The sequence below is a fragment of the Amblyraja radiata genome, chromosome 2 (assembly GCF_010909765.2).
Source record: "Amblyraja radiata isolate CabotCenter1 chromosome 2, sAmbRad1.1.pri, whole genome shotgun sequence".
Lineage (NCBI taxonomy): Eukaryota > Metazoa > Chordata > Chondrichthyes > Rajiformes > Rajidae > Amblyraja > Amblyraja radiata.
In genome coordinates, this window is record NC_045957.1 from 31890110 (window position 1) to 31914843 (window position 24734).

General features: G+C 41.3%; 1 protein-coding gene across 4 annotated transcripts in view; it reads left to right on the plus strand.

Moving 5' to 3' along the window:
• Window positions 1-24734, plus strand: part of ube3c (ubiquitin protein ligase E3C) — a 144072-nt gene that overhangs the window by 79294 nt on the left and 40044 nt on the right. For all 4 annotated transcript variants that reach the window (XM_033044432.1, XM_033044458.1, XM_033044441.1 and 1 more), the window contains 4 exons: window positions 1564-1651; window positions 8486-8583; window positions 12220-12352; window positions 15776-16023. In XM_033044432.1, coding sequence (XP_032900323.1) covers window positions 1564-1651; window positions 8486-8583; window positions 12220-12352; window positions 15776-16023 — 567 coding nt within the window. The remainder of the gene's footprint in view (window positions 1-1563; window positions 1652-8485; window positions 8584-12219; window positions 12353-15775; window positions 16024-24734) is intronic.

Below are 24734 nucleotides of genomic sequence, written 5' to 3' on the forward strand. Positions count from 1 at the left end.
CAATGAAATGCCCATAACTTCTATCCAAAACAGAAATACTGGATGAACTCAGTCAGTCAAACAGCATCAGTGGAAAGAGAAACAAGTTAATGTTTTGGCTCAGTAACCTTTACACAGACAGAATTGCTGGCTGAAAAGATAATTGGTTTCTCTATCCACACATTCTGCTTGACTGGCTAAGTTTTTTCGATACTTTTAGTTTTCATCTGAAGTTTTTTTTCCTATTGTACCTTCTTGAGCTCGTTCCATTGGCCTACATTTGCCCCACATTTCTCCGAACCTTTCCAATCCACATACCTGCACAAATGTATTCTCATCTTTGTAATTGTACTTGCCTCGTACCACTTCCTTTTGCAGTTCATTCCACAAAGCTACTCTTGTGCGAAAAGATTGCCATTCGAGTCCCCTTTAAATATTTTCCTCTCTCCTTACACCAATGTCCTCCAGTTTTTGCCTTCCCCCACCCTGGGGAAAAAAACCCAGTGATCATCCACCTTACCTGTGCCCTTCATTATTTTATATGCCTCTTTAAGATCACTCTACGGCAGACAATGCTCCAGGTAGAGCAGTCCCAGTGTATCCAGTCTCTCCGTAAAAAATGTAGGGCTTATAACTCAAGCCCTCCAGTCCTGGTAACAACCTTGTGAATCATTTCTGTGCATCGCATCCTTCTTATACTATGATGACCAGAATTGCATGCAATGTTCCAGGTGCAATTTTACCAACGTCATCTACAGCTGTAACGTGCATGGTTTTGGGTTTGATAATAAATTCTGGAGCAACCAATTTTTTAATATACTAGGTGACCAGAAGTTGCCCCAGAACTTAATCCCGAGTTCTAATCATTGAAACATTATTCTCTCTCTTAATTGTGAAAGATCGTGCAGTTGCAATGTGGCCAGAGCAAGAATAAAAATAGGCTGATCATTGCCTGTAGCCATTGTCTGTAAAAATGGGGCATATGATGATGAGCTGAAATCATTGAACTAATTAAATGTGTAAAGTTGTGAACTTCATATGAAATGTCAAAACACTTTGGATAGTGATTATTGCCACTAATGGTAATTCGTGCTTTCATTTTCTCCAACCGCTTCACCTGTTAGTTGTCTTTTTGCCACTCTATTTTGCTTTGCACTATTATCCCTTTTCTAATTAACCTCCTGCCAGTCGCAGTCATTTTTTGCCCTTGCCTCATTCTTACTTCCCTCCCTCTATACTTGTTTAAAGTCTGTGAAATCTAGCTTTTGCCAGTTCTGTTAAAAGATCATCAATCTGAGGCATTAAGCCTGTTCTCTCCCCACTATATTGCTTGACAAGTATTTCAAGTTTTTCGCTTTTAATTTCCAGCATCTGCAGTATTTTGTTTGTGTTTTACTTAGCTTAATTGCTTTCATTTTGTGGTCACCAGTTGTCAATACTGAATTGATTATTTGACATGCCATTTTGTGTTTTATTGAAATACTAATTTGAATTCCTGTGAGGCATTTAAAGTAAAGATATCAATTGTAAAGTTATTGTTTTAAGACTAACAATTACTTAATGTCAGCATCTCTTTAATACTAGGTCACACAACTCTATGTGCCCTCAGCCAGGCACGTTTGGAGGATGCGTCGAATGGGAAGGATAGGACCATTGCAGTCAACACTAGATGGTAATTGCCAGCCCCTCAGCATAGATCATTTATGTTGGTGGTATTTATTGCATTAAATGTTTGCAGAAATTGCTATCAACAATTCCATCATGATGAATACATTTCGAATGAGTGAAGTATGAATGATGATGGTTAAAGGAATCCAGAGATTGGGTAGATGTGTCTAATTGGTGTGAAACATCAGTGGATAATGAGTCTGCACTGTATTATCAAAACAGAATTAAAGAGAACAAAATGTGATAAAGAACAGTGCTATTGTAAAAACATCCCTTGATGTATCCAATTATGAGAGACATCCAGGCAGATTTTGAGGCAGTCGGTGCAGGGAAAAATCAAGAGGGTACTATTTAGAAAATAGTTTAAAAGGTTTTCTTCAGTTCTCAGTTCCACTGTATCTTCGATAGTAATTCTGCTGCATTTCTTATTTGGGGCTAATCTATTTATCACTCCTGTATTTGCAGATGCATGGTTGCTATATGTTTGCCTTTGCCTCTTGCACAACCCATTTTCTTTCCTCTCCAGTGGTTATTCCTGTTTCCTCTCAATGCACATCCACAATCATCCTTAAATGATCCCTTTTACCAAACCATTCTTGCAAACTCCTTTCTTGGGGGCTGGGTACCATTTCTTATGTGAAGCTCTTAGAATATGTTTTCCTGCATCAAAGTACTGTTTAAGTGCAAACTAGTTAAACATTGTTTAAATTTGAGTGATATGGTAATGGAGATTAAAATCCTGGTGTCATTTAAAACAAAGAGTAGAAAAACATTTCCCCTGAAAAGATGGATTGTATGAATCACATGGCCTCCTTAATCTTTATTTATTTGGTGAATCAAAGATATTCGGACTCAATATCTTTGTTTATGAAGTCATTTCTCTGAGTAGTTCAGTTTGGAAGACTTTTCAATTTGGATTAAATTAATGATTTAATAGAATGTAGATTAATAAAGCATTTTTGAGTTGTCGTCTTATAGAAAATTAGAATAAGTAAAAAATTAAATGTTACCATTTGTAATCTAATAAATCGACCAGAGACAGGAAAATTATTTGCCTCAATGTAAATTGTTTATCTGATATTCATGCATGATGGACATTATTTTTCTTTGTTCTTAGACATTGTATTTTAAGTAGGTTTGGGCAAATTTTCAAGTCTACCTGAGGTTCCGAAATACTTTCTTTAAAGCGATTATATTTTGGCTTGAATTTTGAATGCAATTCAGCGAAGAGGACAGTGTGAAACAAGCAGATAACAATGTGTGTGTGATTTGTTTAATGCCACTTGACTCCACATGGAATAAACTCAATTAGTGTGAAAGTACTGTTGAAGCACATATGGCTGTGTTTGTTTGCCCTTTTTCATTTACTTAAATGGCAGCCACTAGAATGATTAATAGACTTCATTGATCAGCAGAGAACATATTTCTCGTGAAAGATAGAAACTTGATGGAGAAATGCAGATAAAATTGACTAATTGACCAGAATAATTGAGCTCTAGTGGTAAGATAGTGGTTTAACTTTGCTACACAGGCAGTTTTTGTTTGAATGCTTTTTATACTGCGCGAATGAGCAAGTAACATCTAGTTATTGTAAAAGGTTTCACCGAGAAGTACTTTTCTCCCATTTTTGTAAACATTGTTCATAATATGATATTTCTATTTAAGCCTAGTGGAAAGTGTTAAATTAAGGTACATTTTCAACACTACTTCACAAAATTGTAATTTTTACAATCTAGAAAATAAACCGAGCGGATAGATGGGAATGCTATCACCTGCAAATGTTCCTCTCTAATCTCATTATTCTGATGTGGAAATGTGATGAACCTTTGTTATTTCTTTGTCCTGGAATTCCCTTTGTAACCCCACTAATAGGGTCCCTTCCACACCAACGGACATTATTTAAAATATTTAATAAATGCTGACTTAACAGTACCTATTTTTAATTTTTCTGTTATATGCTTCGATAGGTAATGCAAATAATTAAAAATAACTTGTTCAAAATTGGTATTAATTCATTCCTCATAATGTTGGTGTTGTACTTTTCTCTTTGTCCAGAGTTAATTGTATTGCTGTCCTTAATGTGGGAAATAGTGAACACTTTATTTTGCTTCATATAAACATAAAAAAACACCAATGAGAAAATGTACTTGATAAGGATGTATTTGCTTTCGATTTTGTTAATTTTTTCCATGGCCAGTCATTGGGATTTTGCTAAACAATTTGTTTTACTTGGTCTTTGTCAGGGTATATGTGATGTAAAGGGGAGGGTGAAAGGGTAATATGGGACTCGGAAATGGAAGATGACACCATCTCCCATCACCCTGGTCACTCTAGTCCTTTCACCTCCTCCATACACTTCTCCCATCCCCAAATTATTTTTTGAACTCTGCGTAGGCAGAGCTACCTTGTTCAAGGAGAAATGGTGCCATCACTTCGGCATCTTAATACAAATTGCCTTTTGCTCACCGAGCAATAGGATAGAATGATCATACAATCAGATGTATTTAACTCATTTGTTGCTAAATTCCAATTGTAACCACTTATGCATCCGTGACATAGAATGGTTGCAGCACAGGGGGCCACTAGGCCAATTGTGACAGCGCTGTCTCTCTTCCAGAGCAAACTCACCAATTGTGACCCCATCCTCGCCTCCTTCCTGTCTTTCTTTCAGGCCTTACAAACTTTTCTTCATATATTTATCCAATTTCATTTTGAGGGTTACAAGAGAACCTCCCTCAATTACATCTTCAGGCAACACATTCCAGATTTCAACCACATAAACAGTCTTCTTTGTTTTACTAATAATTATCTTCTCCTTTATTTTATACCAGTGCACACGTCTTTGACCCCTCAACTGATAAGAACAGCTTCACTATTCATTCTGTTCAGAGTTCTCATTTTTTTCTATATTGGTATCAGATCTCCCTGAAACCTTGTCTTCAAAAAAAAAATGTCAGCCAATCCATGTATCTGTGTTCCCTTATTCCAGAGGCAATTCTTGTTTCTCTCCTCTGAACCTTTTGAGTGCCTTTACATCCTTATAATGAAGTATTCAAAATTGAATGTAGCATTCGGGTTGAGGGCAAACCAGTGTTTTATAAAGATTCAACATTTTTCCTTTTTGTATTCTATCCCTCAAGCCATAAAGCTCAGAAATATGTATGTTTTATTAACCATATTTTCAACTTGCCCCGTTACTTTCACTCATTTGTACTCAAATACTCTCAGGTCTCTCTGACCTTGTACCTTTTGTTAGAACAGTATCTTCATTCTATGATTTCCTCCCCTCATTCGTCACCTCAGATTTCACTGCATCAAATGTCATCGGCCACAAGTCAGTTCATTTGACCAGCCTGTTTATATCCTGATGTAATTTGTCACTGTTCTCCATGCAGTTCACAATACTGTAGATTTTGTGCCATCCAACAATGCAAAAAAAGGTACAAAAGTTATTATTTTGTAATGTAATTTATAGACTAAAATATTGTTGCAAATTTGTGCTTTGGGTTCTAAGGTGATTTCGTGTTAAGTATGTTTGTAAGTTCAGTTTAATAGTTTTAGAATATTGAATATCAGTGGCATTTTAATTTTTTTTTAAAGCTTTAATAGTGGGGCTTTGCTGCCTGTCAAAGGCTTATAGAGGATGGTTGAGATCTTGGCTTGTCTAGTGTGTTGTTTGAGGCTCTGTCGCCTCTCTAGCCTTCTTGATTGAGTCCAGAGTCTAATGGGCAAGGATGATGGACCTTCTGGACCAGGTAAGTTTGGTAACTATGTGCGACAAGACCTCGTCCATTCACTCGAGCATAGTCCTTAATCCAAGAAGCATTTCAGTCTGTGATAATATGATGCTACATTTGGGAAAAAAATAACTTTCATTGTTAAAGCACATGCAGACCAGGAAGCATCCGTGAAGAAAGCATTGAAGTTGGGATTGAGTATAGAAGTTGGGATGTTATGTTGCAGTTGTGCAAGACGTACTTGGAGTATTGTTCAGTTTTGGTCACCCTGCTCTCGGAAAAATGCTAGTTAGCCGGAATGAGTACACAGAAGATTTACGCGGATATTGCCAAGACTCGAGAGAGAAGTCAGGCTAGGGAGGTTGGGACTTCATTCCTTGGAATGTAGGAGACTGAGGGAAGAGAGTATAGAGGTGTATAGTAACAGGACAGACATTGGTAAGGATGCATATCCTTTTCCCCAGGGTAAGGGAATCAAGAACTAGACGGCCTAGGGTTTTTTTTTTTGTTTTGTTTTTTAATATTTTATTTTATTAGAAGTAAGTACAATCATATGGCACCAAAGTGCCTAATATATATTTTCATAATACATTTTATGTACAGCTTCTTTTTTTGTTATAGTAAAGAAAGATAAGAATAAGAAAAAGAAATGAGATAGTAAAGGATAGAAAGACGTGAGATATATAGTGTGTGAAGAAAAAGAAAAAAGACGAATGAGTGAAGCAAGTTGAGGCAAGACTCGAGAGAAGTCAGGCTAGGGAGGTTGGGACTTCATTCCTTTGAATGTAGGAGACTGAGGGATGAGAGTATAGAGGTGTATAGTAACAGGACAGACATTGGTAAGGATGCATATCCTTTTTCCCAGGGTAAGGGAATCAAGAACTAGAGGGCCTAGGGTTAAGGTGAGAGGGGAAAGATTTAATAGGAACCCGAGGGGCAATTTTTTTTCACATAGAGGGGTAGTATATATGTGGAATGGGCTGAAAGAGGAAGTAGTTGAGGCAGGTACATTACCAACTTTCAAAAGGTATTTGAACAGATACATGGGTAGATACGGTCTGAGGAATCTGGGTTAAATGCAACTAGTTTGCATTGGCATGGTGAGTGTGGTCAAGTTGGGCTGATGGGCCTGTTTCCATGCTGCATCCCTAAACAGAATTAACATTTAAAGTCAATGACTTTTTATGATCCTTAAAGTGTGTAGTATGCATTTCAATAGCTTGGGTTTGGATCTACTGTGATACATCATGTGTTTATGACAAAATGTGGCGTACTGAAGATCGCAAAATCTAAGCTAGTAAATCATTCTAATAGTCTTACCCATATTATGATACACCAAGTCCTTAAAGAATTATTATATAATTTGAATGAAATGGATATGTAATGACACTAGGGAAGTTGAGACTCACATAGTTGTAATTTAATCTCGGAGGCACCAAAATGATTGCTCAGATGATTACCCAATGTTACCCGTGGAATATGAGGTGCTGCTCTTCCAGTTTGCATGTGGCCTTATTCTGGGAATGGAGGAGGCCCAGGACAGAAGGGTCAGTGTAGGAATGGGAAGAGAAGTTAAAATGGTTTGCAAACAGGATTCCAGTAGGTCTTGGCTGACCAAGTGCACGTGTTTGGTGAAACAGTCGGCTAGTCTACGCTTGGTTCCACCGACCTACAGGAGGCCACATCTGGAAGTAGATGTGGATGCAGTAGATAAGGTTAGAGAGGTGCACGTGAACCTTTTCACCTGGAAGGATTGCTGGGGTCCCTGGATGGAGGTGATGGGTATAGGGACAGGTGTTGCATCTCCTGCAATTGCAGACAAAAGTACCTGGGGTCGGGTGGTTTGAGTGGGAAGCGATGAGCGAATCAAGGAGTTGTGGAAGGAGAGGCAGAAGGTGGTGAGGATGGAAAGACCATTTTGCTGAGCACTTTCAGGTCTGCTGGATCTCCTGGTTGCTAGCCTTTTGAACTCCTTCCCATTCCCATTCTAACTTTTCTGCCCTGTGCCTTCAGTGAGGCCTCTCACAAATGTAGAATAACATATTTTGCATGTGTAGTTTCCGATCCAATAGAATGAACATTGAATTCTCCAATTTTAGGTAACTACCAACCTAGCCCACCCCACCCCGATCTTTTTATTCCCCCCCTGTTTTCTTCCTCCCCCAACCTGGACTCCCCCCTATTTGTCCCCTTCTCCCCCCCTCCCCTCCCCTCCCCCCCCCCCTCCCCTCCCCTCCACCCCCCCCCCCATTCCATCTATATTCCTTACTCTAGCTTCACAATCACTTTGTCTCACACCTGTCATTTTTTCTCTGGCCTTTGTCCAGCCATCTGCCTATTAAACCCACCCCCATCACTCTCACCTGTTACTTGCCAGGCTTTGTCCTGCCCCTGCTCTCTTTCAGTTTTCTCTCCCCTCCCTCCATCGCCACAATTAGTCTGAAGAAGGGCCTAGACCGAAACGTCTTCAGAAATACTGCCTGACCCGCTGAGTTATTCCCGCATTTTGTCTTTTTTTGTGAAATAGCATATGCAGTTCCATGTTTCTAGATTAGGTACAGGTATGGGGGAGAAATGTCAGATGTGTTAAATCCGAGCAAATGTGAGGTGTGGCACTTTGGGTAGTCGAACATAAGGGGAAAGTATGCAATTACTGCAGGACCCTCAACATTAATGATATATAGAGAGAACTTGGGGGTCCAAATCCATTGCTCCCTGAAAGTAATAACACAAGTAGATAAAGTGGTAACGAAGGCAAGGTATGCTTGCCTTTATCAGTCAGGGCATTCATATAAGGGTACGGAAGTCATGTTGCAGCTTTATAAAACTTTGACCCATCAAGTCCAGGCCTACCATTGATCAACTGTTCATACTAGTTTTATGTTATCCCACTTTTGCACCTACGCCTTACGCACAGCATTTTCTATTTTGATTTTTGCCTCTGATAGAGCCTAAAAATGTATTTCACCGGTCAGGTTTGTGTATGTGATTATTTTTCACGTATCCTGCATATTTGCCAGTACCATGTTGGATGTTTTGCAATTTGCCAATATAAACTTTTAGGTGCAGTGACTCATCTTGTATCTTTTGTCTTTTCTCAGTTGGGCAGGAGCCAGCTCAATTGTCAGTAACGGAAGAACGTCATCTTGCCATATTGACTGAACTACCCTTTGTCGTTCCATTTGAAGAAAGAGTAAAGGTAAATGCCATTCTGCTGAAAAGTTTACATTCTAGTATTTTTCTGAATGTTGGCTGGCTGCTTTGTTACTATTTATTTAAACTAATTTAATGACATGTTTGATTAAATATTAAGTAAAACTCAACTTTGGACAAGTTAGCGTTTTTTGTTTCTTTTAGTTGTAAGAAATTGTTCTGTAAAATTCACTCTGATCTTTTATGGATAACTTCCACTTCAAAGTTTGCTTTTGTCTCAATCCAAAGATTATTAGGGTTAAATTAATGTCATAGTTATTATCATCCTAATTCCGCCTTTTTAAAATCCATTGCACCAATGTATATTGCCTGCAGCTGAGTTTGAATGACAAACAGATGTATATTTTAGAACACACTGGTTATAGAATGAGCTGAAGGAAAAACAAGAAACTGCAGATGTTGGAAGCCTGAAACAAAGACAGAAAGTGCTGGAAACAGTCAGCAGGTCAGACAACATCTGCGGACAAAGATTTGAGTTCAAGGTGAAGACCCATCACCAGTTGTGTTCTTCATTGGAATGTGACAGTTAATTTTTATAAATTGATATGACTATTTTTGTGTTTCATCTAGGTTATTTTCAGCAAAATTACACAAGATATTCCCAGCCTACATTAATGTTTAGACATTGGACAGTAAAAGCATGTTGGGTGTACTCTAAACAAACTTGGATGACCGTGTTTTTGTTCTACAACTAAGCTATAGGAAGTGTAATTTGGTGCTAAGGGTTTTGAAAAGGCAGACTTAAAACAAATACAAATACAAATAGCTTGGTGGTTTTACCTCATTAATCCATGGCAGCACATTCACGTTCCCAAGTAATTTCAAGTATCCAGACTTTAAAAATCCTAGAGATTTATAACATAAGAGGCCATTTGCTGCAGTTCTCATTTTCTGTCATGCTGCATGTTCATGGGCTCTTCACCCAGACGAGTGCAGGCGGGATATTGGATTCAATTGCCCATAATTTTATCAAAGGAAAGTATATTTATATACTATTTAACAGATCACTAGCTTTGGCTGATTGTTCCTAACAGTGGCCTTTAAACATCTATTTATTCTCTTCCGCTGTCACACTTATAAAGCTGGATCCGAATTAGTGTTTTATGCAGTTTGAGACTAATTTCTCTTTTCTACAGTTCAGTGCTTTGAATAATCTGGGTTAATTGTAGACAGAAGGAACTGCAAATGTTGATTTACAAATCATGCTGTCTGTATGGCATTTGCACATTTATCCTGTGACCATGTGGGTTTCCTCTGGGTGCTCCAATTCCCTCCCACATCCCAAAGATGTGCAGGTTTGTCATTTAATTGGCTTCTAAAAATTACCCCAGTGTGTAGGGCGTGGATAACAAAGTGGGATAACAGAGCTGGCATGATTGATGGCGGAATGGTACCGTTTCGGCTCCGCCGTTGTGGCGCCTCCGTTTCGGGGTGTTAGTGTTAGGGTTAGGGTCAGGGTTAGGGTCAGGGTCAGGATCAGGGTTAGGGTTCTGATGAGTACAGATATTATAAACGGAGGCGCCGAAACAGCGGCGCCGGAACGGCAGCGCCGAAAAGTACCCAACCCGATTGATGGTTGGTATGGATTTGGTGGGCTGAAGGGCTTGTTTTCTTGCTGCATCTCAAAAAAAAGGTTCCAACCCTAAACGTGTTCATTTTGTTCCGCAAATGCTGCTTGATCCGCTGAGTTCTTCGAGCAGTTTGTTTTTACTCAGGATTCCAGCATCTACAGCCTCTTGTCTCTGTATTCAGAAAGTAGTTCGATATGGTCGTTAGCATGAAAGGGATCAACATTTGTTCCTTTTGAAGGGGCAAATTGTTTTCTATATTTCTGAGTCACACCATTCTCAGAACCAATACCAGTGCTGCAGGAATCTAGAGCCCTCTCCTCATTCTATACTTTCTGGTGCTTGGTAGGAGTAATTGGGGGAATAACTGTTCCAGATTTTTAATTGCCCTGACCGTTCGAATTCTGCCTACAAACTTTTGCCCCACTTGGATCAATGTCATTGCCGCTAACATGGGGCATGTTGCCTGATTGTTTGAATATCACTAAAGATAATACAGAAAATATGTACGGATAATATTCATAATGTTCACCATGTTATAGGAAAGATTTTGTCATGCTTGAAAGGGTTCAGAGAAGATTAATGAGGATGTTGCCACGACTAGAGGGTCTGAGCAGGTTGGGTCTCTATTCCTTGGAGCACAGTAGGATGAGGGGTAATCTTATAGAGGTGTACAAAATCATGAGAGGAATAGATCGGGTAGATGCACAGAATCTCTTGCCCAGAGTCGGGGAATCGCAGACCAGAGGACATAGGTTCAAGGTGAAGGGGAAAAGATTTAATAGGAATATGAGGGGTAGCTTTTTCATGCAAAGGGTGGTGGGCCTATGGAGCAAGCTGCCAGAGGAGGTAGTTTAGGCTTAAACGTTGGTTAAACTATTCCAACATTTAAGAAACAGTTAGATAGGTACATGGATCGGGCAAGTTTGGAGGGATATGGACCAAGCGCAGGCAGGTGGGACTAGTATAGCTGGGACATGTTGGCAGGTGTGGGCAAGATAGGCCGAAGGGCCTGTTTCCACACTGCCACAGAGGGCAGTGGAGGCCAAATCACTGGATGGATTTAAGAGAGAGTTAGATAGAGCTCTAGGGGCTAGTGGAATCAAGGGATATGGGGAGAAGGCAGGCACGGGTTATTGATTGGGGACGATCAGCCATGATCACAATGAATGGCGGGGCTGGCTCGAAGGGCCGAATGGCCTCCTTCTGCACCTATTTTCTATGTTTCTATGAATCACTGTGACTCAATGACTCTAAAGTAGGCCTTCAATTGAAGGTATTGGGTTGTTGCGAATAATTTCACTAACTTATGGTCTGTTTTGTTAAAATTGTTGTCATTGTACTTTTAAAGACATAAGTTTGCATCATGCCAAAACAATTCATAATGTTTGAAAATGTACAAACCAAAAAAAAACTTCTGAAGGAATTCTGGGTTGCGCAGCATCTGTGTGAAGGGAGTGGGGACGGAGGGGGGATGGTTTAGGGAAGGAATTGTCGATGTTGTACATAGTGTACAGTTGTGGTCATGTTATTTAAAGAAGGATGTTAGCATTGGAAGCAGTTTTGAGGAAGTTTACTTGATTAGAACATCAGATCCTCGGGTGTAGTGAAGATGTTTCCTCAAAGGAGACTGGAACTACGATACTTTTTGTAAGAACAAAGTTTTCTAATTTCAGATGCATTTGGTAAGAATTTTGTCTTTGAGAGTTGTGAATCTCTGGAACTCCCTCAAGCAGAATAGGATATTTTAAGGCTGAGTTGGATGGTGCAGGTGGGGTTGAGGGTCAGGGGTAGGTGGTATTGTAAAGTTTGAGTTTGAAATCGGATCATCCATTGTATTGAATGGTGGAGTGTGCTCGAGGGTCTGTGTGACCATGCTTGCTCCTCATTTATCCATATTTTAGCCACGTGTAGATTTTATTTGACCGATCAAAAGGCTGTAGGCATTTAAATTTTATTAAAGTCGAATTTTAGAAACAAATTAGACAAATGTATTTATTTGGCATATTTTTGTCAATTTTCCTTAACTTTACCTGCAGTGATTTCTTTTTAAGATCTTCCAAAGATTGATCTTTGCTGATAAGCAGGAAGTTCAAGGGGAAGGGCCATTTTTAGACGGGATCAATGTCACAATTCGACGTAATTATATCTATGAAGATGCATACGACAAGTTGTCACCAGAAAACGGTAGGTGAGACCTTGAAGAGTTGCACCTTATTGTTTTTACATAAAACGTATTTGACAATGTGTTAATTTATCCGTTAATCTTGTTGGGTAAAAATGTACACTTTGCATTAAATAAAACAATAATTAAATTGCCAAAGATATTTTGGGGAAGTTATCATAAGCGGTGTTTTAAATGTGTTTGATGTTCATGCTGTGGTTGCAGTTTTTAAAAGTGACACACTGGTGAATGCGTTCTGAAGAACAGATCTGGCTGAACCACAATGACACTGCAATCCTCTGCATCACCTCCTCCTCAAACTGCCAAACAATGGATTGCTTTGTTTGTTGATCTTGACCTTCTTGGAAACTGATTTGAGGCTTGCTAATCTATTTCATTCTGCAAAGCACTGGTGTAATCCCGCTATTAACGACAGGATTATTTTGAAGTCCATTCATCTAACTAAATATGTGAAAACATTACACCTCAATCCATTCTAATGTAAATGCAAGCTACCAATTTTGTAACACACTTTGCGACAATTGACAATTGACATTATTTGCACATTGATCAGTAAAATAACATCCTTCAATAAAAATGGATTGATGATAAAAGAAAATAATTTCATCCATTTTAGAATAAGGCTGTAATGTAACAAAATGTGGAAAAAATGAAAGGGTCTGAATGCTTTCTGAAAGCAAAATACTGAGTTATGGGAAACTGGCTGAGAAGAGAAGTTGAGGCCAGCATGGATCAGCTCTGATCATACACAATGGCTTGAAGGACTGGTGACTACTATTTTTTAATGTTCTTATGTTTTGCATTTCACAGTTTTAAATTCTATGTCACCCATTTACATATTCCACCAAACCGTCCATCTCTCTTTGACATCTGATACTTCTACCTCGCAGTTCCGAATGCCTCCAGGTAGCAAATGTGATCATTGTGCTCTTTGGTCCGGTCAAAATCATTAGTTTGTGTGAAGAAAGGCAGTAGATCTTGTACTGAACTCTGGGGAAACTGCTGTGCACTTCCGGATTATTACCTCAAATTCAAATATGGTTGCACCTGCCCATTACTCCATAACTTTGCCCGTGCTACTTGTTTCTCCTGGGCCAATGTGTATGTTTTCTCCTTTATGTTTTTTCGACAGTGGTCATCCTAATAATCTTTTCCTTTCAGTGCAAGTCAAATTACATTCTCCAGAAGCTGCCTTGGTTTAATACTTGACACATACTTTTCCGTCCAGCTCTTTTTTTTGTTTGCCTGTGTAAAATTGCTCCCAAAGAGAGAGGTTCTTTGTTTAAATTACATTCTTTGCTATTACATTTTTATTTGCAGCAGTTTCTTTAACAAACTACATTAATCTCTACTCAACAAACATGGTCTGCTTTGCTACCAAAGTAAATGGTTTGTTTAAAAATGCTGTGGATGTGCTGTTTTCTGAATGAATCCAAGAAATAACTTGCCATAAATCATGCATCTTGTAACACATTCCACATTTGTATTGTAGAAAGGAATAATAGACCTCAAGTTTAAAACTTTGGTTACTAGATTTAGACTTTAGAAATACAGCACCCTTCGGCCCACTGAATCTGTGCCGACCAGGTCACCCTGTACATTAGCATTATCATACACCATAGGGACTATTTACAATTTTCACTAAAGCCAATCAACCTACAAACCTGTGCATCTTTAGAGCATGGGTAGAAACAGAAGCACCTGGAGAAAACCCACTTGGTCATACTCCGTACATACAGCACCTGTAGTCAGGATCGAACCTGGGTGTCTGTGCTGGAAGGAAGCAACTCTACCACTGTGCCACTGTGCCGCCCTTTTACTTCAAATATTATAGGAACAATGGCCACAGATGCAATGACAAGCAGCAAAATGCACTAAATTTAAGCTTCATTAACATTATTATTATTATTATACCATGTCATCTATGAGTAGAACACAGCTTCCCAGAAAGAAAAAAGAGTACTTCTATTTAACTTTTTTCTCTCTAGTGGTTGCCATTTCAGTTGTAATATCCAGCATGGAAATGAGTCAAATGGCACTGTTGTCATTCTATGATTTTACTTGGAATTTATTGCATAAAATAAGGACTTTTGCCTCAACAGATCTGTGTCGATGTCAACAATAATCTTCCTCCCATCCCAATTCCAGTAGCATCAACATATCCCACGACTCCTTCCCTCCCGTTTGTGAACTTCACCTAAATGCATCTAGGTTATCTGTTCCAACAGGACTATGTGGTAAAAGTTAAGAATGTGGAACTTGCTAAGTTGCAATTGCAAACACAATTCAAAAAATTGACTGTTAAAGTTCTGCTAGAAATCTGATATTTTGCTCATTTTTAATTTGAAACAAGTTACTGACCTTTGTATATTCAGTTTAATAGCCAATCTATAAATACACTGTTTGGTTATGCAATATTGTCACTGATTAAATGTAAAAGCAAAAATTGAACGCTGAAAAATTTTCCTCAGAATTTGAATTGTTACTTGAACTCCACACTCCTCCCCCTATCTCAAATAGTACAACAGTCACCAATTGGCAAAGTATTTGTGGAAGCATTTGGAGGTAATGAACTATATATAAACAGGGTGTACGGTAGAGAGCATAGTAATCGGTTTCCTACCACCCCCAAAAAAGTACGTATTTGTATATTAATTAGCCTCTATATATTACCCTGTGTATGTAGGGAGTGGATGCGAATGTGGGATAACATAGAGCTAGTGTGAACGGGTGATTGATGGTTGCTGAGTCGAAGGGTCAGTTTCTATGCTATATCTTTTAATCAATTCAATCAATCGGTTTTGAATGCCAAGGTATGCTCGCTTAACAATGAATACAGATATGCCTCAACTTTCGGACAGTACCTGAAACATTACGTGTCAGTTTTCCCACATAGATCCAGAATTTCCAGAATTTTGTTTTTATTCAGGATTTCCAGCATCTGCATTTTTTTAAATTTTCTTTTTAATGTAGGCTTGTTTCAGATATGTGCCATCCTCCATGTTACAAGATAAATTTACCCATAAAGTCTGAAGAAGGGTTTTGGCCCGAAACGTTGCCTATTGCCTTCGCTCCATAGATGCTGCTGCACCCGCTGAGTTTCTCCAGCTTTTTTGTGTACCTTCGATTTTCCAGCATCTGCAGTTCCTTCTTAAACACAAGATAATTTAATCGTCTATACTGGGAAGGAGGACCGTAATGTGGTTACATTTTATTCAGGTTAAAAAATAATTAATACATTAAACAATGAAACTATGTATTTTAAAACAGCTTTTCACAAATGTTTTGAATAGGCAACAGCTGATTTCTAGTATTTTCTGTTTTAAATGTAACCAATATACTTGTGACTTCAGCAAAAGTATATGTTGCAAATTTAAAAAGAATGAAATACTTACTGAAAACTCGTTCTTTGCCCTTTTTTCCAGAATCTGACCTGAGAAAGCGAATACGCGTTCACTTATTAAATGCACATGGTTTGGATGAAGCTGGAATTGACGGTGGAGGAATATTCAGAGAGTTTCTTAATGAACTGCTGAAGACTGGGTTTAACCCAAACCAGGGATTTTTCAAAACAACAAATGAAGGGCTACTGTATCCGAATCCTGCAGCTAAAATGCTGGTTGGGGATCACTTCACCAGGCATTACTATTTTCTCGGAAGAATGTTAGGAAAGGTGAGAATTGCATTCTTAAGGTAGACAGTGTGTTTCAAATCAAGTTCTTTCTTTTTTTGTGGAGAGAATAGGATGCACGTAGATATTGGAAGAAAGCTGATTGTTCAGTCACTGTTTAAAGGAACATTATAGCTGTGCTGTGTACTGTTTCATTTGGATTCCATTCAATTTTCAGGTTTGTTTTTAGAAAGTTCTATCACTATCCTAATGAACTCAATCCAATAACATACCACTGGCAGATTAACAAATACATCCAGATTGGCAGATTAACAGGTACCCCCATTGGATAATGCAGTTGGGACATTTCTGGCTTCACTCAGATTGTCTTTGGTTATCTCCAGGTTATTTACCTGGGGGTAAATTGGGGGGATGGCTGGACATGGGCCAGGTGGCACAATGCCACATCAGGTAGTGCAACTTGGATTTGATTCTGACCTCCAGTGCTGTCTGTATGAAGTTTGCATGGTCTCCCTTTGACTGCTTGAGTTTCTCGAGTGCTCTGATTTTGACCCATGTCCCATGGTCCGGATCTCTGCAACTCATTCCTCCACTTTTTCGCTGATAAAATCAGCACCATCTATCAATCTTTATCCCCTGTACCCGACTCCCCAGCATCTACTCCACCACCTACCAAGGCCCCTCCTTTCAACATCTCCACTGACCTCCTTACCCCTCCTCCACACTGCTTCCTCTCCCAGTTTGAACTGGTCACCCCTATTGAAATCTCCAAACTCATCAGCTCTTCCAAACCCACTACCTGCTCCCTCGACCCTCTCCCCACTCCCCTGCTGAAGTCCTGCCTCCCCGTTCTCTGCCCCTACCTCACTAATCTCTTCAACTCCTCATTGTCCCAAGGAATTGTCCCCTCTGCTTTCAAAACTGCTGCTGTCACACCAATCTTAAAGAAACCTGGTCTTGATCCCTCCTCTCTCATTAACTATCGCCCAATCTCAAACCTCCCCTTTCTTTCAAAAACCCTGGAGCGTATCGTTGCGTCGCAACTTCATTCCCACCTCCTTGCGTATAACCTACTTGAACCCCTCCAATCTGGCTTTCGCCCCCTCCATAGCACAGAAACTGCTCTCCTCAAAGTCCTCAACGACCTCCTCACCTCTGCTGACACTGGTTCCCTCAACATCCTCATCCTCCTCGACCTGAGCGCAGCCTTCGATACATCCTGCTCACCAGACTCAAAGACCTCGGCATTGAAGGCTCTGCACTTAGCTGGCTCCGTTCCTACCTTTCCAACAGATCCCACTTCATCTCTCTCCACAACCACACCTCTGCTACAGCCACAGTCACTCAAGGCGTTCCCCAAGGCCCGTACTCGGCCCCCTCCTCTTCATCATCTACATCCTCCCCCTTGGTCAGATACTCCGCCACTTCAACCTGGACTTCCACTGTTACGCCGATGACACCCAGATCTACCTCGGCACCAAATCCCCCCACAACTCCCCCCTCTCCCATATCAACTCCTGTTTGTCAGCTATAAACCTGGATGCAACATAACTTCCTCAAACTCAACAGCGATAAGACAGAATTCCTCCTCATAGGCTCCAAAGCCACACTCAGCAAAATCAATAACCCTACTCTCACCATCGACGGCACCACTGTCTCCCCATCTCCCAAGGCCCGCAACCTTGGCGTGATCTTTGATTTCACCCTCTCCCTTGAGCCTCACATCCGCCATGTCATTAAAACCTCCTTCTTTCATCTCCGCAACATCGCCAAACTCAGACCCTCTCTCACACCTCCCGCTGCTGAAAGACTCATCCATGCCTTCATCTCCTCCCGACTGCACTATTGCAACTCACTTCTCCTTGGCATCAGCTCCACCTACATCAACCGACTCCAACTGGTCCAGAACACAGCCGCCCGACTCATCACCCACACCAAATCCTGGCATCACATCACTCCAGTCCTCAAACAACTTCACTGGCTTCCCATCTCCCACCGGATCACCTACAAAATCCTGATCCTCACTTACAAAGCCCTCCACCATCTGGCCGCCCCATATCTCACTGACCTCCTCTCTCCCTACCAACCCTCACGGTCCCTCAGATCCACATCAGCCGGTCTCCTCTCCATCCACAAGTCCAACCTCCACAGTTTAGGGGACAGAGCCTTCTCCAGGGCAGCTCCCAGGCTCTGGAACTCCCTCCCCCAACTGATCCGCAATTCTGTGTCCCTCACCATCTTCCAGTCCCGCCTCAAGACCCATCTCTTCACCTCTGCCTATCCTTAGCCCCACGTCCCCCTCCCTTTTCATCTGTGCTTTAATTGCCTCATATTGTGTTTTGAATTGTATTCTGTCTTTACTTTGTGTACTAATCATGTCTCTACTATTTATTTAATTCCTCTTACATGTTTTTCCTCTACTTGCTAAATTTTTGTAAGGTGTCCTTGAGACTCTTGAAAGGTGCCCATAAATAAAATTGATTATTATATTATTATTATTATAAACAAGCTGACTACATACAGCCTTTAGTATTTTTAGATTACAGTAATAAAAATAAACTTCTTGCATTTTGTTTTGTTAAAAATCCTCTGGGGGAAGTAATAACTTGGTTATTGTGAGTCTGAAACTCTCTAGCCCCTAATTTCCTTCCCCAGTCATAATTTGTTTTTATAATGCCATTTTCTATCACATGTGGTTACTTATTATCAGGGCTGCCAACTCTCACGCTTTGAGCGCGAGAATCACGCCCTCAGGCAAACTCTCACGCCCTCACGCTGATCAGAAATTTCTCACGTTCTGTGGTGAGAAATTCTGTGATCAACGAAAATTTCAAAACTCAGATAAACTGCATGGTCCGCGGGTGTTGGAGAGCCGGGGCTGAGGGAGGGATGGAAGCAGCGGGCGGGGACAGATGCGGGGAGTCGGTGCTGACGAGTGTTTGCCGGGCTGGCGAGTCGCTCGCTGCAGCCCTGGCCATGGAGCAGTGCAAGAGTCCCGGGCTGTCGGAGGTGCCGGAAGCGTTGCGCCGCTGCCGCGAGAGTCTCTGTGCCGAAGGGACAGACTCTCAAAGGGAGGTGGAGAGAGAGAGACAGGGGGGAGAGAGAGGGGAGAGACGGAGGGGGCGTGGATGGAATAAGAGGAGAGGGGGAGAGAGGGGTAAGAGGAAAGAGAGAGAGGGGTTGGAGAGGGTAGGAGAGAATGGGAGAGAGAGGGGTGGTAAAGGGGAGAGGGGGAAAGAGAGAGAGAGATGGGGGGCAAAGAGACAGAGGAGATGGAGAGAGAGAGAGCAAGGAGGAGAGTGAGGTGGGAGGGAGAAATGGGGAGAGAGGAGAGTGAGAGGGGGTGAAGAAAGAGAGGAGCAGAAGAGAGAGAGGTGAGAGAGAGAGAAGGGAGAGCGTGTGTGGAGATAGGGAGGGAGAGGGAGAGAGAGAGGAGAGGGAGAGGAGGGGGGAGAGAGAGAGAGGAGGGGGAGAGGGGGAGAGACAGTTAGGGGAAAGAGAGAGGGGACGAGAGAGAGGGGGGAGAGTGAGGTGGGAGGGAGAGAGGGGTGGGTGAGGGGGCTATACTTGTCGCTTTACCTCCCCCCTCGACTCCATTCAAGGACCCAAGCAGTCGTTCCAGGTGCGACAAAGGTTCACCTGCATCTCCTCCAACCTCATCTATTGCATCCGCTGCTCTAGATGTCAGCTTATCTACATCGGTGAGACCAAGCGGAGGCTTGGCGATCGTTTCGCCGAACACCTCCGCTCGGTCCGCATTAAACAACCTGACCACCCGGTGGCTCAGCACTTCAACTCCCCCTCCCATTCCGTATCCGACCTCTCTGTCCTGGGCCTCCTCTATGGCCAGAGCGAGCAACACGGGAAATTGGAGGAACAGCACCTCATAATCCGCTTGGGGAGTCTGCATCCTGGGGGCATGAACATTGAATTCTCCCAATTTTGTTAGCCCTTGCTGTCTCCTCCCCTTCCTATCTCTCCCTCAGCCCTCGGGCTCCTCCTCCTCCTTTTTCCTTTCTTCTCCCCGCCCCACCCCCCATCAGTCTGAAGAAGAGTTTCGGCCCGAGCCGTTGCCTATTTCCTTCGCTCCATAGATGTTGCTGCACCCGCTGAGTTTCTCCAGTATTTTTGTGTACATGCAATATTTTATGGTGGCCAATAGAAAAAATTCCAACATGTCTCTGTGCCAACGAGCTTATGCTTTATTAGTTGGGTGGAACAAGTGGCACAGAATTTTGTGAGTGAAAATTGAATTGTTTGAAGTATTTACTTTAAAGCTACGTCAGATACAAAGTCGATAACTAAACTAATTATATTTTGATAATTAAAAACAAGACGTGGATTGTAAATACTGTCCGTTTCATGTCTGTGCAAAAACGGCCTTTTAGGGTGCTATTGATTTCTTGCTACCTATATTTATTGGGGCATAATTAATTCAAATTTACTTTAATGCATGTGCAGTGATTGTTTAGTGTGATTCAGTGCACTGAGGTCTTTATAGCCATCTTAAAGAAGGGATTACCTCATGTCGCTGGTCACTTCTCAATTAAACTTTCCATTAAGAGATGATTCTTGATTCTGTTTGTGTAGTGATTGCATTTTGTTGGCTTTAAATCAGGCAGCTAGACAGAGCATAAATAAGCAGTCAAAATATGTGGTAATGGCATTTTGATCTGTTTCACAGTTAGAGATACCTTAAGGTCAGTTTGATTGATTTATCTTGTATTTTGTAAGATGCAGTTCACTTTTCATGTGGCTCGCCTTTAATGCCTAGTCAGCTGGTTTTAATAAAGTTGCAATCCCTAAATATCTAATGTATTTACTTTTACATTCCATTGACTCTTTGACAGATATCAAACCACATTGTGATAAAGGATGGGACTTGCTTTTTTTATGCACTTTTATGAAATGGATCATCACATTGCCATTAAAGGACTTTTCTCAAAGTAAAAAATTAGAGTTTTTAAATATTAAGTAAAAACAAAGTGCTGAAAATGCTCAGCAGGTCAGGCAGCCTTTTGTGGAGAAATAAACGGAGTTAACATTTCAGGACAACAACCTTTCACCTGAACTTGGAAAAGTCAGAAAACAAGATTTAAGTTGCGAGAGGGAAAGGAGTGGAAAAAACAAAGACACACGTGGTCTTGGTGACACAAGAAAATGCAGATGCTAGAATCTTGAGTAAAACACACAGTGTTGGAGGATCTCAGCAGGTCAGGCAGCATCTGTGGAGGGAATGGACAGACAACATTTGGCTTGGGACTCTTCTTCAGACATGTATAGGTCAGCTGAAAGAATAGTGAAAGCTTGTTAATTGTAACTAAACTATCTGGAAGAGGTGCAAGTGGGTGGATGTGAATGAATATACGAAGAACTGTAGATGCTGGAATAACTCAGACAGCATCACTGGTGGGAATGTTCTGGTGATGTTTCAGATCAGGATCCCATAATCATTCAGATATGAATGAGGATTGAAATGAGACGGTTAAAAGCCTGCTGGAAATGATAGGTACAAATTCAATATGGGGGAATGAATAAAAGTAAAAATCGAAAATAAACATTCGAAAAGCTCAGCTGTCGGGCATTCGCGGAAGAAGCAAGACAGAGTTACCTTTACAGGTTGATAACCTTGCATCAGAATAAGCTATTTCTATTATAAACTAGTAATCTAAACCAGTTGAATTTGAGAATTAATTTGACCATGTTGAGTCTTAAGGGTTGCTGCGTTCCCAGAAATTCAGATGCTATTTCTTGAGAATGCATTGGGCATCATTAGAAAGGTGTAACGGGCCAAAGACGGAGCTGGAAATGGGATGGTGAATTAAAGGAACGGGCAGGTGAATTATCAGTATCACCTACTGGACTGCAAAGCCAACCGCCAATCTGCATTTACTTTCTCCAGTGTGGTGGAGATCACATTGTGAACGTCAAATACAGAGCACAAAACTGAAAAAAGTGCAAGTAAATTCTGAAAAAGGATTGAATTCCTAGATTGTGCGAGTGCGGGGAATAAAAGAAGTGTAGCATCTTCCCACTTATCTGCAGGAGAAGGGGAATGGGTGTTATAGAAGATTATACCAGTAAACTAGGCAGTTGCAAAGGGAAAGAATTTCCCTTTCGCTAGAACTCGCTAGAATTTAGAAGATTGAGGGGGGATCTTATAGAAACTTACAAAATTCTCAAGGGGTTGGACAGGCTAGATGCAGGAAGATTGTTCCCGATGTTGGAGAAGTCCAGGACAAGGGGTCACAGTTTAAGGATAAAGGGGAAATCCTTTAGGACCGAGATGAGAAAAACATTTTTCACACAGAGAGTGGTGAATCTCTGGAACTCTCTGCCACAGAAGGTAGTTGAGGCCAGTTCATTGACTATATTTAAGAGGAAGTTAGATGTGGCCCTTGTGGCTAAAGGGGTCAGGGGGTATGGAGAGAAGGCAGGTACATGATACTGAGTTGGATGATCAGCCATGATCATATTGAATGGCGGTGCAGGCTCGAAGGGCCTAATGGCCTACTCCTGCACCTAATTTCTATGTTTCTATGAAAGGTCAGAAAGTTGGCGATTACTGCTGAAGCTACAGAAAACGATCTATTGACAGAAAAGGAACCCTTGAGTACTTTTAGTCAGTTATTTACCAACATGTAGGTATCCCAGTATTAAACTGCTACTTCTTCGACCAACTTGTCTTTCCGTGAAGTCCACAGTATGGTGCTTACTGTGTTTTTCATGGGTGATATAGTTTGTACTTTAATCACACTTTTGGTATCAACTTTTGGCATGCAAATTGTATTAATTAAATTATGTTTTTTTTTAACTTTGATAAAGTTATTTCTTTTTCTTAGCCATCCGTATTCTCTATTGCCTGTTGTTCTCTTTCTTGCGGCTCTATGTTGGCTGTACTGTGAGCCTTGCCCTCAGAACCCCGCTAATTTTGTGACTGCTTACTGGTAGAAGTGTAGATTCAGAGCTTTACTTTTTATGTCAAGCATCTTATGTCATCTCCACTCAAGAACCATGGTCGCGAAGCCTTGGTGGTGCACAGATAACTGTAATCTTGTTTTCTGAGGCTGAGCCCCAAGTCATCATTGACTTGTTACCTGAATTAGGTGACAGGATGGGAGCAGAACTTCCGCAACACAAAGGCATTCTGCAGTCTGACCTTGCTGTACAACACGGCCCTCCAGCAAAGGATCCCGATGAGACCCTTGAAAATGTGGACCATCTCCCATTGCTCAGGAGTTGCACCTCAGTGAAGGCAAACTCTAATAAAATTAATCAACACCTTCAGTGTGCCAGTACAGCCACTGACTGTCTGAGGGAAAGGGTAAAGAAAGATCAAGACTTCCAACCTGGTACAGCATCTATGGTCTACTGGGCAGCATTGATCCTTGCCCCACTCTGTTTTTAAGACTCGGGATATCTATTGTAGCACATCAAAGCACTAATACTGTCTCCAAATGCTCAAAGTGAATCTATCCATGTCCTTTCGAAACCTCTTCATCACTGAGGGCCCAACACTCAGCTGGCTCCATTTGGACATTTGGTTACCCAGCACCAAATTTGTGAAATTGATTGTCTGTCACAGCAAGAGATTACCAAGTAGAGGAAATTATTCAAAGATGTTCTCAAATCTTTGGAAAAAGTGACCAGCCAGTCCCTCTCGTCCCCTCCCATTTCCCACACCCCCCCCCCCCCCCCCCCCCCAAATCTCTGTGAGATTGTAAGCCAGGGATTCCCAAAGTGGATGAAGAGCATTTAGGATGACTGAGAACTTGTAGTCCATGAATTGGATTCATGCAGAAGTAGACAATGAATGGGGCGCAGCATATGCCAAGCTATCTGCCTGCTCCACCAACTGTGACAAATCCACAAGTCTCTCATTTGGAAGCAACAGTCTGATCGTCAATAAAGTGAGAAGTCTTGCATCAGTCACGGCAGAGTCCACAGCTTGACTGAAAACAAGTTACTTCAAAAGAATTTCAAGTAACTCGTGTAAAAGAGAAAAGCTATCGAAGGTTGATAGGAGAATTGATAAAGACGAAACATTGTGAATGTATATTGCAGAAGAACTGAAAACTCCTGGGACACTGAGAAAACCAGACCACAGTGGCGAGCGGTAGAGTTGCTCCCTTACAGCACCAGAGATCCAGGTTTGATCCTGATTACGGGCACTATCCATACGGAGTTTTACGTTCTCCCTGTGACTGCATGGGTTTTTACCGGGTGCTCTGGTTTCCTCCCACATTCCAAAGATGTACAGTACATCAAAAATGGTGGCAGATTAGGAAAAGGGGAGATGCAACGAGACCTGGGTGTCATGGTACACCAGTCATTGAAAGTTGGCATGCAGGTGCAGCAGGCAGTGAAGAAAGTGAATGGTATGTTAGCATTCATAGCAAAAGGATTTGATAATAGGAGCAGGGAGGTTCTACTGCAGTTGTACAGGGTATTGGTGAGACCACACCTGGAGTATTGTGTACAGTTTTGGTCTCCAAATCTGAGGAAAGACATTCTTGCCATAGAGGGAGTACAGAGAAGGTTCACCAGATTGATTCCTGGGATGTCGGGACTTTCATATGAAAAAAGACTGGATAGACTCGGCTTGTACTCGCTAGAATTTAGAAGATTGAGGGGGGATCTTATAGAAACTTACAAAATTCTTAAGGGGTTGGACAGGCTAGATGCAGGAAGATTGTTCCCGATGTTGGGGAAGTCCAGGACAAGGGGTCACAGTTTTAGGATAAAGGGGAAAT